General features: G+C 37.5%; 1 protein-coding gene across 10 annotated transcripts in view; it reads left to right on the top strand.

The window, feature by feature from the left end:
- PPFIBP2 (PPFIA binding protein 2) overlaps positions 1-17,415 on the top strand; it is a 189,600-nt gene that overhangs the window by 158,863 nt on the left and 13,322 nt on the right. For 9 of the 10 annotated variants that reach the window (XM_054025787.1, XM_054025784.1, XM_054025792.1 and 6 more), the window contains 9 exons: positions 4,534-4,640; positions 4,866-4,930; positions 5,147-5,215; positions 5,482-5,542; positions 7,966-8,007; positions 10,503-10,656; positions 12,116-12,148; positions 15,661-15,790; positions 16,552-16,680. In XM_054025787.1, the coding sequence (XP_053881762.1) occupies positions 4,534-4,640; positions 4,866-4,930; positions 5,147-5,215; positions 5,482-5,542; positions 7,966-8,007; positions 10,503-10,656; positions 12,116-12,148; positions 15,661-15,790; positions 16,552-16,680 (790 nt within the window). The remainder of the gene's footprint in view (positions 1-4,533; positions 4,641-4,865; positions 4,931-5,146; positions 5,216-5,481; positions 5,543-7,965; positions 8,008-10,502; positions 10,657-12,115; positions 12,149-15,660; positions 15,791-16,551; positions 16,681-17,415) is intronic. The other variant, XM_054025790.1, reaches the window with a different exon arrangement.

The raw sequence follows: 17,415 nt of genomic DNA, 5'->3' as shown, positions 1-17,415 counted from the left end.
AACCTAACAAGGTAATAATGCACACTAGTCCAAATAAACCAGGAAATAGTCTATCCTTGTGGCAGCAGCAAGGCTTAATATAGCTGGCAATAGTTTTCCATAGGTGATTATGATCAAACCACCTCAGTCCGGTAAATGAGGGATAATTGAAATTTTAGTAAACAGATTTATCCACCATGAAATACTAGCCCATCTGATTAGACAAGCCTAGGAAATATCATCCATCCTGTCTGCATTTAGAATAGCAGAGCCATGAAGGTAAGACCAAGCATAAGCAAAGCAATTTCTCTTTTTAAAAAAATGCATCACAAAATGCACATTTTAAGGACCTGATCCAAAGCCCATTGAAATTAATGGGAATCTTCAGTTGACTCCATAAGCTGTGGGTCAGACCCTAAGTTAGTACCATTACCACCATTTGAAATTTTACTAAACACCAAACTTGGCGTTTTCACTGCATTAGGCAGGGGCGCTGGAACAGTTTTTATAGTGCAGGTGCTGACAGCCATTGTACCAAACTGTAAACCCTGTATATGATGGAAACCATTTCAAGCAAGGGGATGTGGCAGCACCCCTAGTTCCAGCATCTATGGTGTTAGGTTGGGTTTGGAAGGTCTCATATGATCCGAAATATGGTCGCCAATGAGTTTGCCTATACTGTTATTCCTTTACTTCTTGTTAACACCACATTGTGACATCTGAAGAGCAGGTCAGTAAGCATAGCAGCCAGAGTAGTCTTCTTTTTCAGCAGACGTGAAAGACAAAAGAAAAGCTTTCTGACCTGTCATGCATTTTCATTAGCTGAATAGGGTCTGCTGTTGTTAGGCAGTATTTTGTTTTACGTAATTACAACACTTTCCAGAGACATAATGAAACTCTTATGAGTCCTTTTGCAGTGATCCAATTTTCTATAATTAAATGCAAAACATTTGGAGAAAGTCTTTAAAATCGTTAAGTATAGAATAATGTGAATAATAAATTGACCAGATATCCTTGTTTTCTCCAGAATTCAGAATTGTGTCTTAAGTGAACACAAGTTTTCATAGCTCCTATTTATTTTCAAAAAAGGCTGGTACATTATAATGTACTGCATTTGGTTGTTTGCTCCAGAGAAACCTTTATTATCTGAAGAAGTACCACCAAAGAACTGAAAAGATATTTCAGAGGAAGATCCTAAGATTGGAGCTGTCCTAGGGGTTTGTGTTGGTGTTTAGAGTTGGTTTTAGTTGTGTTGGGGGGCATTTGGTGGTGGCTGAGTTTTTTCTGAGAAAAATCTGGGCTGTTTATATGGGGAAGAGCTTCAAAGCATATTCAGAGACAGATCTTCTTGCAAAATACATTAGTAGCTCATGTTAAGGCAAAAGAAAAAACATTACAAACAGTTACACATAGCTGTGTAACTTCTATTTTATCCTCCAAGTATGCCTCACATCCACTAATAAGTATAAATCCTTTTCTTTGAACAGCATAGTTGAAGACAGTTTCTTTTATATCTGTTAGTGATCATAGGTTGTATAGTAAAAGATAGTGAAATGAAGATACAGTTCATATCAGCTGGGTACAATTCACATCACTTAACATTATCCACAGACTCGCATGTTTATGGCAGAGAAACCTAAAAATGTACTACTTGTCTTGCTGTAAATTACTGATTGTACATCTGAGATTATACTGTTATCAACAATAACAATGCCTTTTGAGTACTTCACTTTTTTCCTAGAATGGCCTTGAGAGAACCGCTTTCATGGTGGGAAATTTTAAAGTACTGCACATTCTGTTTCAATATTATTCCATTTATCAGTCTTTGTAAAGGCACACACATGCACAAGATCTGTTCAGACAGTCTTTGAACAAGTTCCAAGTTAAGAGTTGGCTGTAATTTGATCCTTTCTATATTTCTGCAGCAATTTTATTGAAAATTTATTGAAATTAGCTGTTATAACAGGTTAAATCTCAAAGGAAACCTTGCTCTACTCAAAGGCCTAGAAGAGAACATAATTCAGAAAGAAAAGTGTCTCTTTTTCCACTTCAGTCTCTGTTTCACATTTACCTTCCAATTGCATACATCTACCCTGCAGGCTTCTGTGTCAGAGTTAAAGGCTGCTTTGACATGTGACATGGATTTATTTCATTGTGAATTAGCTTAAGTACTCTGTCACTAAAGTCAAATGAAAGCTGGAAATGTTAGTTCTGTGCAGCATCTTCAGATTAGGGTGGAGGAACTGTCCCTGGGGGATCAGTGATCCGGCAACTGCTGTGGTTAAAAAAAAAAAAAAAAAATACTCTGTAGATTGATGAGCTGAAAAACAGAGAATTTAATGAGAGGTGTTCTGTTGATGTGAATCATTATTGATCGTCATTACTGATATTCTGCGTCAGGATAAAATGACACTGGATTGTGAGTACCAGAATTTCAGGGTACATTTCTGTATTTAAATAAATTAATTTAAATTAAAAAAAATAACTATTCTCTTTGAAAAATCATGGGAGACGGGAGAGATTCCAGAAGACTGGAAAAGGGCAAATATAGTGCCCATCTATAAAAAGGGAAATAAAAACAACCCAGGAAACTACAGACCAGTTAGTTTAACTTCTGTGCCAGGGAAGATAATGGAGCAAGTAATTAAGGAAATCATCTGCAAACACTTGGAAGGTGGTAAGGTGATGGGGAATAGCCAGCATGGATTTGTAAAGAACAAATCATGTCAAACCAATCTGATAGCTTTCTTTGGTAGGACAACGAATCTTGTGGATAAGGGAGAAGCGGTGGATGTGGTATACTTAGACTTTAGAAAGGCATTTGATACGGTCTCGCATGATATTCTTATCAATAAACTAGGCAAATACAACTTAGATGGGGCTACTGTAAGGTGGGTGTTATGACTGGCTAGATAACTGTACTCAGAGAGTAGTCATTAATGGTTCCCAATCCTGCTGGAAAGGTATAACAAGTGGAGTTCCGCAGGGGTCTGTTTTGGGACCGACTCTGATCAATATCTTCATCAACGACTTAGATATTGGTATAGAAAGTATGCTTATTAAGTTTGCAGTTGATACCATACTGGGAGGGATTGCAACTGCTTTGGAGGATAGGGTCATAATTCAAAATGATCTGGACAAATTGGAGAAATAGTCTGAGGTAAACAGGATGAAGTTTAATAAAGACAAATGCACAGTGCTCCACTTAGGGCTGGTCTACACTTAGTCCGGACTTCGGACTAAGGTACGCAAATTCAGCTACGTTAATAACGTAGCTGAATTCGAAGTACCTTACTCCGGACTTACCGCGGTCCAGACGCGGCCGGAAGTCTCCCCCCGTCGACGCCGCGTACTCCTCTCGGCGAGCTGGAGTACCGGCGTCGATTGTGAGCACTTCCGGGATCGATCCGGGATCGATTTATCGCGTCTTAACCAGACGCGATAAATCGATCCCAGAACATCGATGGCGTGCCTCCGGACCAGCCGGTAAGTGAAGACTAGGCCTTAGGAAGGAACAATCAGTTTCACACATACAGAATGGGAAGAGACTGTCTAGGAAGGAGTACGGCAGAAAGGGATCTAGGGGTGGTAGTGGACCAGAAGCTAAATATGAGTCAACAGTGTGATGCTGTTGCAAAAAAAGCAAAGGTGATTCTGGGATGTATTAACAGGTGTGTTGTGAGCAAGACACAAGAAGTCATTCTTCCGCTCTACTCTGTGCTGGTTAGGCTTCAACTGGAATATTGTGTCCAGTTCTGGGTACCACATTTCAAGAAAGATGTGGAGAAATTGGAGAGGGTACAGAGAAGAGCAACAAGAATGATTAAAGGTCTAGAGAACATGACCTATGAAGGAAGGCTGAAAGAATTGGGTTTGTTTTGCTTGGAAAAGAGAAGACTGAGAGGGGACATGATAGCAGTTTTCAGGTATCTAAAAGAGTGTCATAAGGAGGAGTAAGAAAACTTGTTCATCTTAGCCTGTAAGGATAGAACAAGGAGCAATGGGCTTAAACTGCAGCAAGGGAGGTTTAGGTTGGACATTAGGAAAAAGTTCCTAAGTGTCAGGGTGGTTAAACACTGGAATAAACTGCGTAGGGAGGTTGTGGAATCTCCATCTCTGGAGATATTTAAGAGTAGGTTAGATAAATGTCTATCGGGGATGGTGTGGACAGTATTTGGTCCTGCCATGAGGGCAGGGGACTGGACTCGATGACCCCTCGAGGTCTCTTCCAACCCTAGAATCTATGACTCTATGAATAAATGCCAGCTTATAACTTCACTTTGGAATGAAGCATGAGAAACTGGATTGTGATAGAGAATGCTTATTCTAACGCATGTGCCTTTTAGTAAGAGAAATGTAGCATGTGCAGTGACAAAAAAAATAATATTCAGTTTGTTTTATTTACATATAGATATAGTGCTCCATTTTAAAATCTCACTTAAAAATACTGTATAGGACAGTTGCTTTTTTAAGCAGAAAGAATATATAGGAACCATCAAATGTTCATTTAGCCAGTTAGTCTATTAAAGTACTTCTATTCTTTAACTCTTCCAGGCTCTTCAGAGAGAATTCTGTCTGGTAGCAGTGAAGAGGAATTTGAGGCAAGTTTGAAGAAGTGGAATCTCATGAATAAGCCCCAAGCAGAATTACTCAAACCCGAGGTATTTAACAAATATATTGTTTAGGAGTAAATTCTTCTTTTAGCTCCACCATATCAGAGATGGTCTACACGATTGATCTCACTATGGTTCCAAGAGAATAACTCAGGGCAGAATTTGGCTCTAGGTGAATTTATTTGTACATGTGTGTGTGTGTTTGGTGGGTTAGTTTTGAGATTCAAACACACATGGACTAAAATCACAAACTGGGACTCATATTTTACACAGGTACTTCCAGGAGAATTGTCACCAATTATGGAGTCTTTACTGCCACAAAAAACTCTGGAAATCAGGTAAGACCCTAGTTTTGTAAATTTTCCCAGGTCTAAATAACGTATTCAGATATTTACATTTAATCTTGCCTATTCGTACAAAGCTAACAATATGTGGTCAGATGAGGATGCACTGCTTGTTGTATATGCTTATAGTGCTGACTTAGCAATGTAATTGATTAAAATGTGTACTTAGCACATAACACTTATAACAAGCTATATTATTCTGATTAACAGTGGAAGCAGTCCAGTTCCTTCAAATAACTTTATTTCTCCACATGAGGAATCTTTGGAAACTAAAAGTAGGTAAGAACAATATTACTTGCGACACTTATCACCAAGATTAACTGAAATCTACAGAACACTTAGTTCATCAGTAATCTACAGGTGACTTTGCCAGTTTTTGCAGTTTTGGTGGTTTTAAAGATTTCTATCAATTGCAGATTATTCCCAGAGTGGTATCACACCATTTCTGTATCATCTTGAGAATGTATATGATTCCACAGACATTATTTTGCTTTAATTGTTGTTGTTGTTTTAATTTTCCAATATCATTATTTTATACTTTCTAGGGTTCCACAGAAAAAAATGTCAAGTAGTCTAGAGGACTTGCAGAGTGAATCCCTGGAAAAGGTTGGTTCCTAAGTATTTACAACTTTTAGCATTTAATTTGAAATCTGAAGACATTAATGCCAATTTATATAATATATATCCTGTCTGTTTACATATGCTAAACATAATCAACAACAATACTGTATGTAAAAAAGGCTTATGATACTGTAGTTCAAACCCTCTCTCTCCCACCCCCATGTCTGAGCTTAGTATGAACCAAGTATTTGCCTTGTCCACACAAACACATCCTAATATTCAGCTTTTCAGCTAAACAAGGGAAAATGCATTGACGTGAAGTATCTCCAGTGTATAAATGGTAATGGGAATTAATATCCTTTTGAATTGCACATCTCAATATGCCTTTAAGTTTCAGGACACATGATCACAAGAGTTGTGCAGTGGGCTACTCTACAAATAAACAATATACTTTTTTTTTCATATTTTTCTTTTTAAAGGTAGATGTTTTTATTCAGAGTCGGACCTTTTCAGGCCTCACCATTAACTGAATTCATAAAATAGCTCGATTTTTGTAGTATATTCTTCAGATTCAGCATCTGACACCGTGAGCATATTGATTCTTCTTTCCTATTAAATGTACAGCAGGAAGCTTTTAGCAGGTCCTGATTGACAACCATTAGCCAATTCTGTTTTATGATATTATACAGTATTATTCACTGTGTAATTTCACCTTATCAGCAAATTGTAATGCTTTTGCTCAGGCTAAAATGGATTTAATCATGAACACAATTAACATACACTTGTTTTATGTATTTTAAAATAACTTTAAGTCCTATGAGTTGCAAGGACTTTAATGGTAACAAACCTTTTAAACTATTAATTAGATCACAATTTAAAAACAAATTGCTAAATATTGCGGCTGTGGTATTATTTCTGCCCAGGATTGTGGTTTGATTCTTTGCTTGTAAATATATTTGTTTCTTCCCAAGCTAGACTTCTGATACAAGTGGCATTATTGAAGCTGGTGTTGCTGTTACATTATTTAAACAGGGGGAGCAGTGTTGTTAATGTCAAGGCTAAATGCATTTCAGGTTGTCTTATTTTTCACTATTTCAACACGATCAAATGGATCATATTTTTACTCGCTAAATTTAGGTTTTCTCCCACTGCCACTTTAATTTTGCCTGAGTTTTGTTGCTTTTTTTTGTATGACACACTTACTAGGTTTGTGTAATAGTACTTATCCATGCACATTGATACATCATTTTAAAATGGAATTAATGTAACCATATCCAGTAAAAATATGGTTAATTTCTTCTAGATTTTCCTAAAACCTTTTCTGTGATCTTTTGATTTGTTAATATAACTGTAACCTAACAAAACTTGTTTTAAACTTATTTTGCACTCATTTTATTGTAGTAATACATATGGTAAATGAATCAAGGACTAATGTTTTTAGTTCCTTGTAGAATTTAAAGGTCTGTTTTCTCCTTGATGTGCTCATGAATATGCTATTAATTTTAAAAGGCTATACAGGATGCCTATGCAAAGGTAGGTGTGCAGGTATTCTAATTTGGGCTCTGAGCTACTCAGATCTGACAACCTAAGCACTGTAGGGCTTGGTCAGTATTTGGAGGAGAAACCAACAAGATGACACAGAAAATAGCATTAGTGAGTTTAGGCCCGAGATCAACAAAGCATGGAAACATATGCTTAAATTTAAGCATATGACTAGTTCAGAGGAAATCAGTGGGACCTATGTGTTTAAGTGCTATGCTGAATATAGATGGGATTCTTCATGTGTTTAAAATTAAGTACATGTTACTTGCTTTGCTGAATCAAGGCTTTAATAGTTGGTACTCTACCATTGAGGCTGTAATAGACCAATGTAGAGGTATTGTATTGCTGAAGGTATAATATTTTACATGGGGTCTAAGACTTAGGTCCTTTTTACTTGCAACAATTAAAGATCCCAAAACATTTCTTTTTTAAAGTAGAAGTTAGCCTTGTTGACCCTGCCAAAGTACTGTTTGCATAATTACGTTCCTACCTAAATTCTTCAAACAGCTTCAATTAAATAAGATATTCTTCATTTCCTATCCTAGATCATTATATAATATTATATTGTTGTGGTCTGTTAAACAGCTGACATATCTAACACCAGAGGAAGCAATAAATAAGTGTTGGATGAAGTAATTCTTAATCTTTAGGTCGAATCCTGCTCCTGTGGAAGTTGAAAGCAAAAAATCCCATTGATGGCAACAGACTCTAGATGGAGGTCATTTTGGTAAAGTGGTTGGGGAAAGACAGATGAGCTATTCATTATTGAATGAGGAGAGAATAGACCTCTTAATATCTTCAAATAGAATCGCTGTCTAGAAATCAAACTAAAACTGTTCTTTTGTGTTGTATGTATGTTTATACTAACATTTGTCTGTTACTTTTTTCCAACAAATTTTGAAATTACCCTCCCTGCAACTCCGTAGCATGTAGACGGGAAACCAGTAGAACCTGTTGTAGAACAAGAGGTATATTGACTGTATCTTAACTCCTTTAACATTTGCCTTCTGTGATTGTGCATTGATGGAGTGGCTACTTTTTCACTTCTCATTCAGTGTCTCTTAAATTGTTTTTGTATTGTTAAAGTACCGACATTTTAAAAATGTGTGGGTAGGACTTGGGAGGAAAAACTCTACAGTCTAATAAGGAAAATAAAATCAGTTCTTTAATCACTCTTTAGTCCATCAGAAAAGGCATAACGAGATCTAGTGGTTTAAAGCTGAAGCTAGACAAATTCAGAAAAGAATTACAGTGCAGTTTTATAACACCTAGGGTAATTTATCATTGGAACAATTTACCTAGACATGTGATGGATTCTCCATTGCTTGCTGTCTTTAAGTCAAGACTGGATGTCTGTCTAAAAGAGCTGCTATAGCCAGCTTGAACAGGAGTTTTCATTTTGATCCAGAAATTGTTGATGAGGTTATTTGTCCTGTGTTATGATGGAGGTCAGATTGTCATCATCTAATGTTCTATTCTAGACAAACCAGATCCAACTCTTGTTGAAATCTATGGTAAAAATTGCATTGATTTCAATGTGACTTGAATAAGACCCTCTGAGTAAAAAATATGACACACAGCAATAGTTGGGATCCTCACTTTTATCCTTTTATCCTCACTAGTTTGAGGGATGGGGAAGGATTTAAAAAAAAAAACTTAGCAGCAAAACATGAAAATAATACTTATGTACAAAGTTACATAAAATTATTGCATAAGAAATATAATAGCTGTGTAAAGTAAATTACACATTACTCTTGGGTAACAATTGTGCATTTCCCATGTATATTTTAGAAGCCATGGTTTCTATTGTATTTCTCCTGGAGCATGCATAGTAAACGTAGGGCTAGTACATGAGGTTACATGATATATTTCTGTGGGCTAAATATGTTTTGCATTCTTTATCCTCATGCATTCCATTCCTTTCATGTACTCTCAGATAATGCCAAAATAAACATTTAGCAATAAGGCCCTGATCCAAAGAACACCCACAGCTCCCATTGTCTTCAGTAAAAGTCAAAGGGTGCTCAGCACTTCTCCAGTGAGGACTTGGTATTTCTAAATTTCTCCCACTTCTGGAATGTGCACCAAGTCCTAAATGATGGCCTCTCATTCTTTCATTTGGAAGAAACCCTGAACAAATAGGGATACCAATATTCTACTGAGAAATAACACTTTTATCTGGACAACTTTTCAAAGCTGGGAACAGCAAGTACACCTGTGAAACCCACACTTCAGCTTAAAAATAGTCTCACTAGACTCTTAACAGTGAGATATGTATGCGCAAATACCGGTTTTTGCAGGCACATATGCAGTTTTTTTAATGCATCCATCATGCCTATTTAGAGAACTTGGCCCACCAGAATAGGTGACCTTACCAAGGTTTACTGTAACAAAATTCAGTGTTTTCCTATACTTAGCTTAGCCTATACAACAGAAAGGTGAATGGTTGCTTTGTACCGCTCACTTTCAGTACAATATATTGAATGTTGATGTTTTGAGGGCTTCATGCTGTGAACACTTACTACCAGGCACAGACACTACCACAGTGAATAGTACTATTGACTTCAATGACATTATGTAGAGTGCTAAGCACTGTGGCTGGGTGTGAGTGTAGACTGGGACCTGCTATAGTATGAGACAGGCAAAAACTGTATGGAATAGTTAGTGGAGTTCATGTGACCACTCTAAACAGAAATGACTCTTAAAATATAAGTTAGTCCATGCTTTTCCCTCTAAAAGTTATGTTAAAACTATTAGTAATTTAAAAAAAATGTTAGTGCAAACTACATTAAATATATGAAAATTATCTTAACTATATTTAGTTATTTAGTAACATTTTTTAGCCTAACTTTGGTTTTCGTAAAAATGTGTCTTCTATTTAATATTCTTCTTGTTTTGCATCAGTATTTATACCTTGCAACTAGAGATGGGTGATTACATTTGGCCTAAGTTTGATTGAACCTCAAATGCTTCTGGGTTCACATTCACTAAGGTACAACTCTGTGTGGTAGTAAGGGTGCAGGTCGGAGGGAGCATATAGAAAAAAAGAGGGGGGAAATAACACTGGAAAAACATAGTGAAATATGGACCAGAAAGTATGCACTGAAACTGTGGAGTGGGAAAGGAGGAAAAGAAGGGCAAAGAAAGAAATTCTAATGACAGAATAAATACAATGTATTTAACAATACACTTTAACATAGTAGATAGGTACCCACTGTGTTACCATAGCTTTGGAGGGTGGGTGGGGGGGTGTTATATCCTTTATAAAAATCACAAATTTCCTTTTAGCTAGAAAAACATGTTGTTGTTGTTGTGTTTAAATTAAATCACCCTTAGGAGAAAACCATGGTTTTAAAAAATATTTGCAACCTTCACATAGCTTTGCTTGTCACTTGAATGAATACAGTGCCTTTTTTTTTATAAATATCATACAAATAATTTGTATTTTTAAAAAAAAATACAGAATAAACCATATGTGAAGAGTAACAAATATCAGACCTTGCCAGGGAAGCTTCTTCGACCCACACACAACGGAGATCACGGAACATACAATACTCCCACTTCCCTAAATGTATTTGGAATGAATGACAATGAGGACAACAGTGTACTGAGCCTGAGTATGTATTTCTACTTCCCTGCAAGTGTTTTAATAATTGTGCATAAATATAAACAAATTCCTTTGTGAGATCCAGCTGACATAGCAAATGTTTTATAATCCTTTAAGCTAGAATAGTGGGCTGTTTCATTCAAAGGATTCAGGAAAGAAATTTCTGTTCCTTTTTAAGAGGGTACTTAAAATCAAAATGATGCATTAAGTTGCGAGATTCAAAGTAAAGGATGTCTCTAAGGTCAGTGTACTGATTTCTGTTACATTGAATGATAAAACTGTGCTGGCATCACATGTCACTTGCTTCTTGGATGTTAGCTAAATCATTTTGTTAAGCAATGAAAAAGGCTAGAAATTGGGGCGAGGAGGGCGATTATTATAGTGGGTGACAAACCTCTGCTGTTTAAAATCAGGACTTTAATCAAGCCCCTCGCACACGTGACTCTAGTGATCATTGTTCAATGCAAAACCTTCCTGGGAACTGCTGAGCTCTCTCACCTCTTTTGCTAAACAAAACATCTAGCCAGGCCAAGATAAAGACAAGTTATAAAGCAGCTGGTTAACAAAGTTATTTTAACGGATGACTTTGCCCCAAGTTATTTGCCATCTAACTAAAAAAAAAAATCTGTATTTTATTCTTTGTTTACAGTCTGTCTAGCATGAATGTAAACACTTGCTTCAGGAGAAAGTCCTGGTGGTCTATTTTGTTATCAGTATATACTGCATATAACTCATTGACACTAAAGAGAGAAAGATGCATTTAGTAGAGAGAGAAGAGACCCATCAGATTTAGAACTTGGAGGAAGACATTTAGCTTCTTTTCAAACTGCTCCCTGTCTTAAGCATGTATTTTGTTTATTAAGGCCTAAAGTTAGATATATAACATGGGATTTTCTAAGGGGGTTAGGTGCCTAAATGCCCTTTGTGCCTATGAAAATCTCACTGTTAAATCCATATTTAAGCAACTAAGACTTCGTTTCATCAAATCACTTAAGCATGTGCTTAAGCTACATACATACTTAAGTGCTTAACTAGAACAGGTCTGATTATCAAATGTGCTGAGTACCCCTCTCTTCCTATTGAACTCAGTTTCCCCATTTCTAATGAATTCCATGTAGCTTTAGCAATGCTCCTTTTGAGATTTTTTTTTTTTTTTTTTTGAGCTGTACAGTAGGTTTGCAACACATTACAATTGACTGGAAAGAGGTAAAAAAAAAAAAGTATTAGTAATAAACAAAAAAGTCATCCCCATCTGTTTTAACTGACAATTTGTGCAAAACTTTTTAAGTTTCATACATGCCATTGCAAATCCACCTTCATTTACAGTGTAATTTTGCTTTCTGTCATTTTTTCCCCCCTGCCTTGGATGCTTGGTTATTTATTTCTTTGCTTTCTGTAACTTCATTTTGCTGGATTTTCCATCATCTTTGCTTCTTCATCTGGCTTTCTGCTTCTTGGAATGACTGAAGATCGCATCAGGAGTATTAGTGCACCAATATTAGGTACTGTATCCAATCAAGATGCAATTGTAACCTACTGTGAATTTTCCTACTTGCTTTCTTTTCTGTTTTTCTCATTTAAAAATGCTCCTTGCAGGTGCGTGTTGGGAGTCCTAATTAAATTAGGCGAGTATAATCCTGAAACAAAAGGAAGTATTAGGTCTGGCCTGCACTGGGAACTTATTTCGGCAGAGCAACATCATTCAGGGGTGTGACAAATTCACTCCTGAGACATAGCTATGCCAACCTAACCCCCGGTATAGACAGCACTAGGTCATTGGCAGAATTCTTCCTTTGACTGTCTCTTGGGGAGGTGGGTTAACTACAGCGACAGGAGAACCCCTCCCATCGATGTAGGCAGTGTTAGCAGCGAAGTGTTCTAGTGCTGCAGCTGTGCACTGTAGCGTTTTAAGTATAGACATACCTTTAGTGTGGGATTTTCAGAAGCACACAACAATGGACTTACTCTGCTTCCACTGAAATCTGGTAAAACTCCCATTAACTTGGAGGGGAGGAGAGAGGCCAATGATAAGAGCTTTAGAAAAATTCTATTCTTATTAAATCAAAGTCTCTCAAGAAATTAGTATTAAGATACTAAATATTAATTATAAACTGATAAACATCACCAATACAATTGATTTTATGTAAACTTGCCCTTTACGCAAAAAACTTAATCACCTTCTATTATTATTTATTATTTGTGTTGAGATTGTGCCTACAAGCCCCAATCTTATAGAATCATAGAAATGTAGGACTGGAAGGGCCCTTGAGAGGTCATCAAGTCAAGCCCCCTGTGCTGTGGCAGGACCAAGTATCCCTAAACCATCCGTGATAAGTGTTTCTCTGACCTGTTTTTAAAAACCTCCAATGATGGGGATTCCACAATCTCCCTTGGAAGCTTGTTCCAGACCTTAGCCACCCTTATAATCAGAAAGTTTTTCCTAATATCTCATTTAAACCTCCCTTGCTGCAAATTAAACCCTTATTTCTTGTCCTATCTTCAGTGGACATGGAGAACAATTGATCACCATCCTCTTTATAACAGCCCTTAACATATTTGAAGACTATCAGGTCCCTCCTCAGTCCTCTTTTCTCAAGACTAAACATGCCCAGTTTTTAACCTTTCCTTAAGTTTTCTAAATCTTTTATCATGTTTGTTGTTTCTTCTGGACTCTCTCAAATTTGTCTACATCTTTCTTAAAATGTGATGCCCAGAATTGGACACAGTACTCCAGCTAAGGCCTTACCAGTACCAAGTAGAGTGGAACAGTTGCCTCCTATGTCTTACATATGACACTCCTGTGACTATACTCCAGAATATTATCATTTTTCTGCAGCTTCATCACATTGTTGGCTCATATTCAATTTGTGATCAACTATAAATCCCTCCAATATTATCACCAACCTAATTATTCCCCTTGCATTTGATTTTTCCTTCTTAAGTGAAGTACTTTGCACTTGTCTTTATTGAATTCCATCTTGTTGAATTCAGACCAATTGTCCAATTTGTCACTGTTCTCTTAAGAAATTAGTGTTAAGATACTAAATATTAATTATAAACTGATAAACATCACCAATACAATTGCTTTTATGTAAACCTGTTTTGAATTCTGAGTGTCTTTCCAAGTGTTTGTAATCCCTCCCAATGTGGTATCATCTGTAAATTTGATCAGCATACGCACTATTATCCATTCTAGTCATTAATGAAAATATTAAATAGTACAGGACCCAGGACTGACCTCTGCAAGACACCACTAGATACACTCTCCCTTTTGACAGCAAACCACTGATAACTATTCTTTGAGCAGGACCCCATTGTGCTAGGTGCTGTACAACACAGTAAAAAAGGACAGTCCCTGCTCCAAGGAACTTACAGTCTGATTGTTTTCCTGGGCCGAAACTCCCATTGAAGCCAATGTGGTTTCTCCTTGCATACTATAGGGAGACTGGAATCTAGTACTCAAGATCTACTATGTAAATCTGAGAGAATTGTGACCTTAGTTCAGAAAGACTGTGTAGTGCAAGTTGAATGTCTTACCCAAGTGATTTGAGACATCCCTGGGTCTATGTGGGACCTTTTTCCATGGAAGCACCCCCTACAGTAGGGATTGGAACCAATATTTAACCAAGTTGCTCAGTCACCCCAATATCTAGGAAGGATGTAGGGAAGAATAAAAGGCCTGGTCCACACTAACCCCCCACTTCGAACTAAGGTACGCAAATTCAGCTACGTTATTAACGTAGTTGAATTCGAAGTACCTTAGTTCGAACTTACCGCAGGTCCAGACGCGGCAGGCAGGCTCCCCCGTCGATGCCGCGTACTTCTCTCGCTGAGCTGGAGTACCGGCGTCGACGGCGAGCACTTCCGGGATCGATCCCAGAAGATAGATTGCTTACCGCCGGACCCGGAGGTAAGTGGAGACCTACCCAAAGGAACAATTGTAACAAACCTGAGCCCGGTTTCTATTTCTTTCTTATGGTATTTCTAAGATGGAGGGCCAGGAAAATTAAAATAACTCTAGAATTAGACAAGTGTAGTAGAAGGTGAGTTTCCGTACAATACTGTTCCTCATGATTTCACAAATCTGTGAAGATTCTATCCCACTAGAGAGAAGCTGCAGAGTACTTTTCTTTAGTTTCTTATGGCACTTCTTGACCAATCAGGACTTCACAGTTGTCATACTGGCCCAAATTTTTGGCAAGCATAACTCCATTATTTGGCCCTGTATCCATAAACTGGGATCACCTCAGACTTCATGATTGTAAGAAGAGGGAATTAGAAGTTGTTATAACACACACTTGGCCAGCTCTGATAATCCATCCACCAGAGGGCAGTGCTACCAATGCGGACAAACTATTTTGTTAGCTACAGACGGGATATAAAAGGCATTGACCAGACCAGCTGCTGCTGTTCATTAATGAGACTGACTGTGCTAAAGCAACACAGAGCCACTGTGACAGGTCTGTTGGGCCCCTCACTCCCTTCCCTAAGTCTCTAAACAGCTGACCCCCACATGGTGACAGCCATGCATTATTCTAAATGCTATTTACTGTATGACTGATGTCATTACTATTTAAGGAACTTTCTAAATCAGTGGTAACACTGTGACACAAGTTCAGTTCTTCCCACAGACAAGGGCTAAATTCTGCTCCGCTGAAGTTAATGGGAACGCACTGGTGTACTTGAGAGCAGAATTTGACCTTTTTCAAAGTAGGATTCCTTGAACGAGTTGTAATAAATGGTATCAATCCAAATGATTTTCAGAGATGAAGCTGAGTGGGGATACATGTTTTTGCTCAGTGATTCACAGACTTCACACTTGTTCTAAATTGTCTGACTGATGTGTATTGTGACTTTCTGCATAGTGGAATTTGTTAGTGAATGAATTAATTTTTAAAGCCGTTATGGCTTAATTTCTGTGAAACATTGCCTTCCAGATAGTTTCTGAATTAATATCTTGTACGTTGTGAACAAGTAGCTTAAAAAATAACCTGTCTACTGTTTCTAATCTCAGGAGAGACCGAGAATATGGATGGTACAATAACTTCAGATGAACTTTCACCCCTTTCTTCTGGAACAGAATCGGGTCCACAGTCTCCAGAAAATAAAAAGAGCCCAAAAGGCATCAGGAAAATCTGGGGAAAGTAAGACCTTCTCATTCTTTATCCATGTCCTGTCAAAATGTTTCAGATGAGAACATTTTCAGTTTACAGCATGTTCTAGAAGACCTAGAAGATCTGTACGTGTAATAAAACAAAATGTCAAATGCAATAAGGAAAACCAGCAACTCTGCAGTGTCCATATGGGCAGGTATATGTGTACACATCAGATTGAGAGAAAATGGATTCCAGTACTTATAAAGGAGCAGACATGCTATAGGAAGAAATTCAATACAAAGGAGAAGTCCTCTGATTTCTTAATGTAATACATTAGTTGGAAGCCAAAAACTTTAATTACCATTTTTTTTCACTAGCCTTCCATTTCTGAAGGCATAAGTTGCAAATGCAGGTTTAGTCTTACCCTGTCCCGTCAGACACTTGCCTATTTCAGGTCACCAGTCATTTGACAGTCTGAGTCCCAGTGTTTGGACTGGAGTGCAGTGTTACTTGCAGAGCACATTGCTTTCCACAAGATTTGGTCTTGCTGCCTTATCTAACCATCTATGTAACTTTCATAGTTTGCTCAAGAAAAGATTATTAAATGGTCCCAGAAAAAAAACGTAATAGCCAGATCTTAAAGTTTCCTTGGAACTTACAAAAGCTGAAATTATCAGTGAGTTCCATATCTTCTCTCTAGCTTTAGTATAAATGTTTTGGGATTACTGGAGGGCTAATTTACATTTTATGAATGAAATTGAAATGCTGTATGTCATGCTCTAATACTTGGTGTTCTGCTCTCTGTAAAGAATAAGAAGAACTCAGTCAGGTAATTTCCATGCAGATGATCTAGGTTTAGCTGAATTTCGAAGAGGTGGTCTCCGTGCAACAGCTGGACCTCGATTATCTAGATCAAAGGAAACTAAGGGGCAGAAGAGGTAATCACTCTCTCTTACTTTCAGTGCATGAAAGGTAGTATTGTGAACAGAGCATATCTCCTGTGGTGAAGTATTGCCCATCATACTTCACTACAGATGAATCTCACTGTAACTAGAAAGGGTTTTTCTGGCTGAGCCTGTCTGCACTGTTGCAGTTACAGGCGGTAATGACAGCTGCTGGTTGGAAAGTCTGAGAAGCCATAATTGCTCTTGTAACAAAGAGCAAGTGTAGCAAGACGTCCTCCTCTTCATTCCCTGCTTTGGGAATAGCTGTAGGCTGACTGGGAGTGAAGGATTTCACCTTAACTCTGTCCACATGGATGATGGAAACTTCTCTCCTTTCTCCACTCTCCTCTGAGTTTTTGAAGAGTAGGTTGAGCTGAATCTATGTAAGAACATTCAAATTAACATACTATATATTGCAATGTCTATTTATTTACCTTTTTATGTTCTGCAAGACTAGATGTCAATTCTTTTTACTGCAATCCAGAGAACAGAGTAGTACATCAGTAGGTATTAGTAATTACCCACAGGGCAGAGACCCTGATAGAAATGCACCTTTTAGCTGTTCTATGAACAAGATTAAAACCATGTATAAGCAGTTGGTCCATGAATTGAGTTAATTTGTTTATAATCTTTTTAACATTTCTCAGTGTTGTCAGCTGAAGTTAATGAACCTTGCAGGATCAGGCCCTAAGTTACTACCTGGTATGGGGTTGTTTTTTTGAACAGAAG

This window comes from Malaclemys terrapin, chromosome 4, assembly GCF_027887155.1.
Source record: "Malaclemys terrapin pileata isolate rMalTer1 chromosome 4, rMalTer1.hap1, whole genome shotgun sequence".
Taxonomy (NCBI): domain Eukaryota; kingdom Metazoa; phylum Chordata; order Testudines; family Emydidae; genus Malaclemys; species Malaclemys terrapin.
Note: the sequence above shows the minus strand (reverse complement) of the source record. Positions and strands in the feature narration are given on the sequence as shown.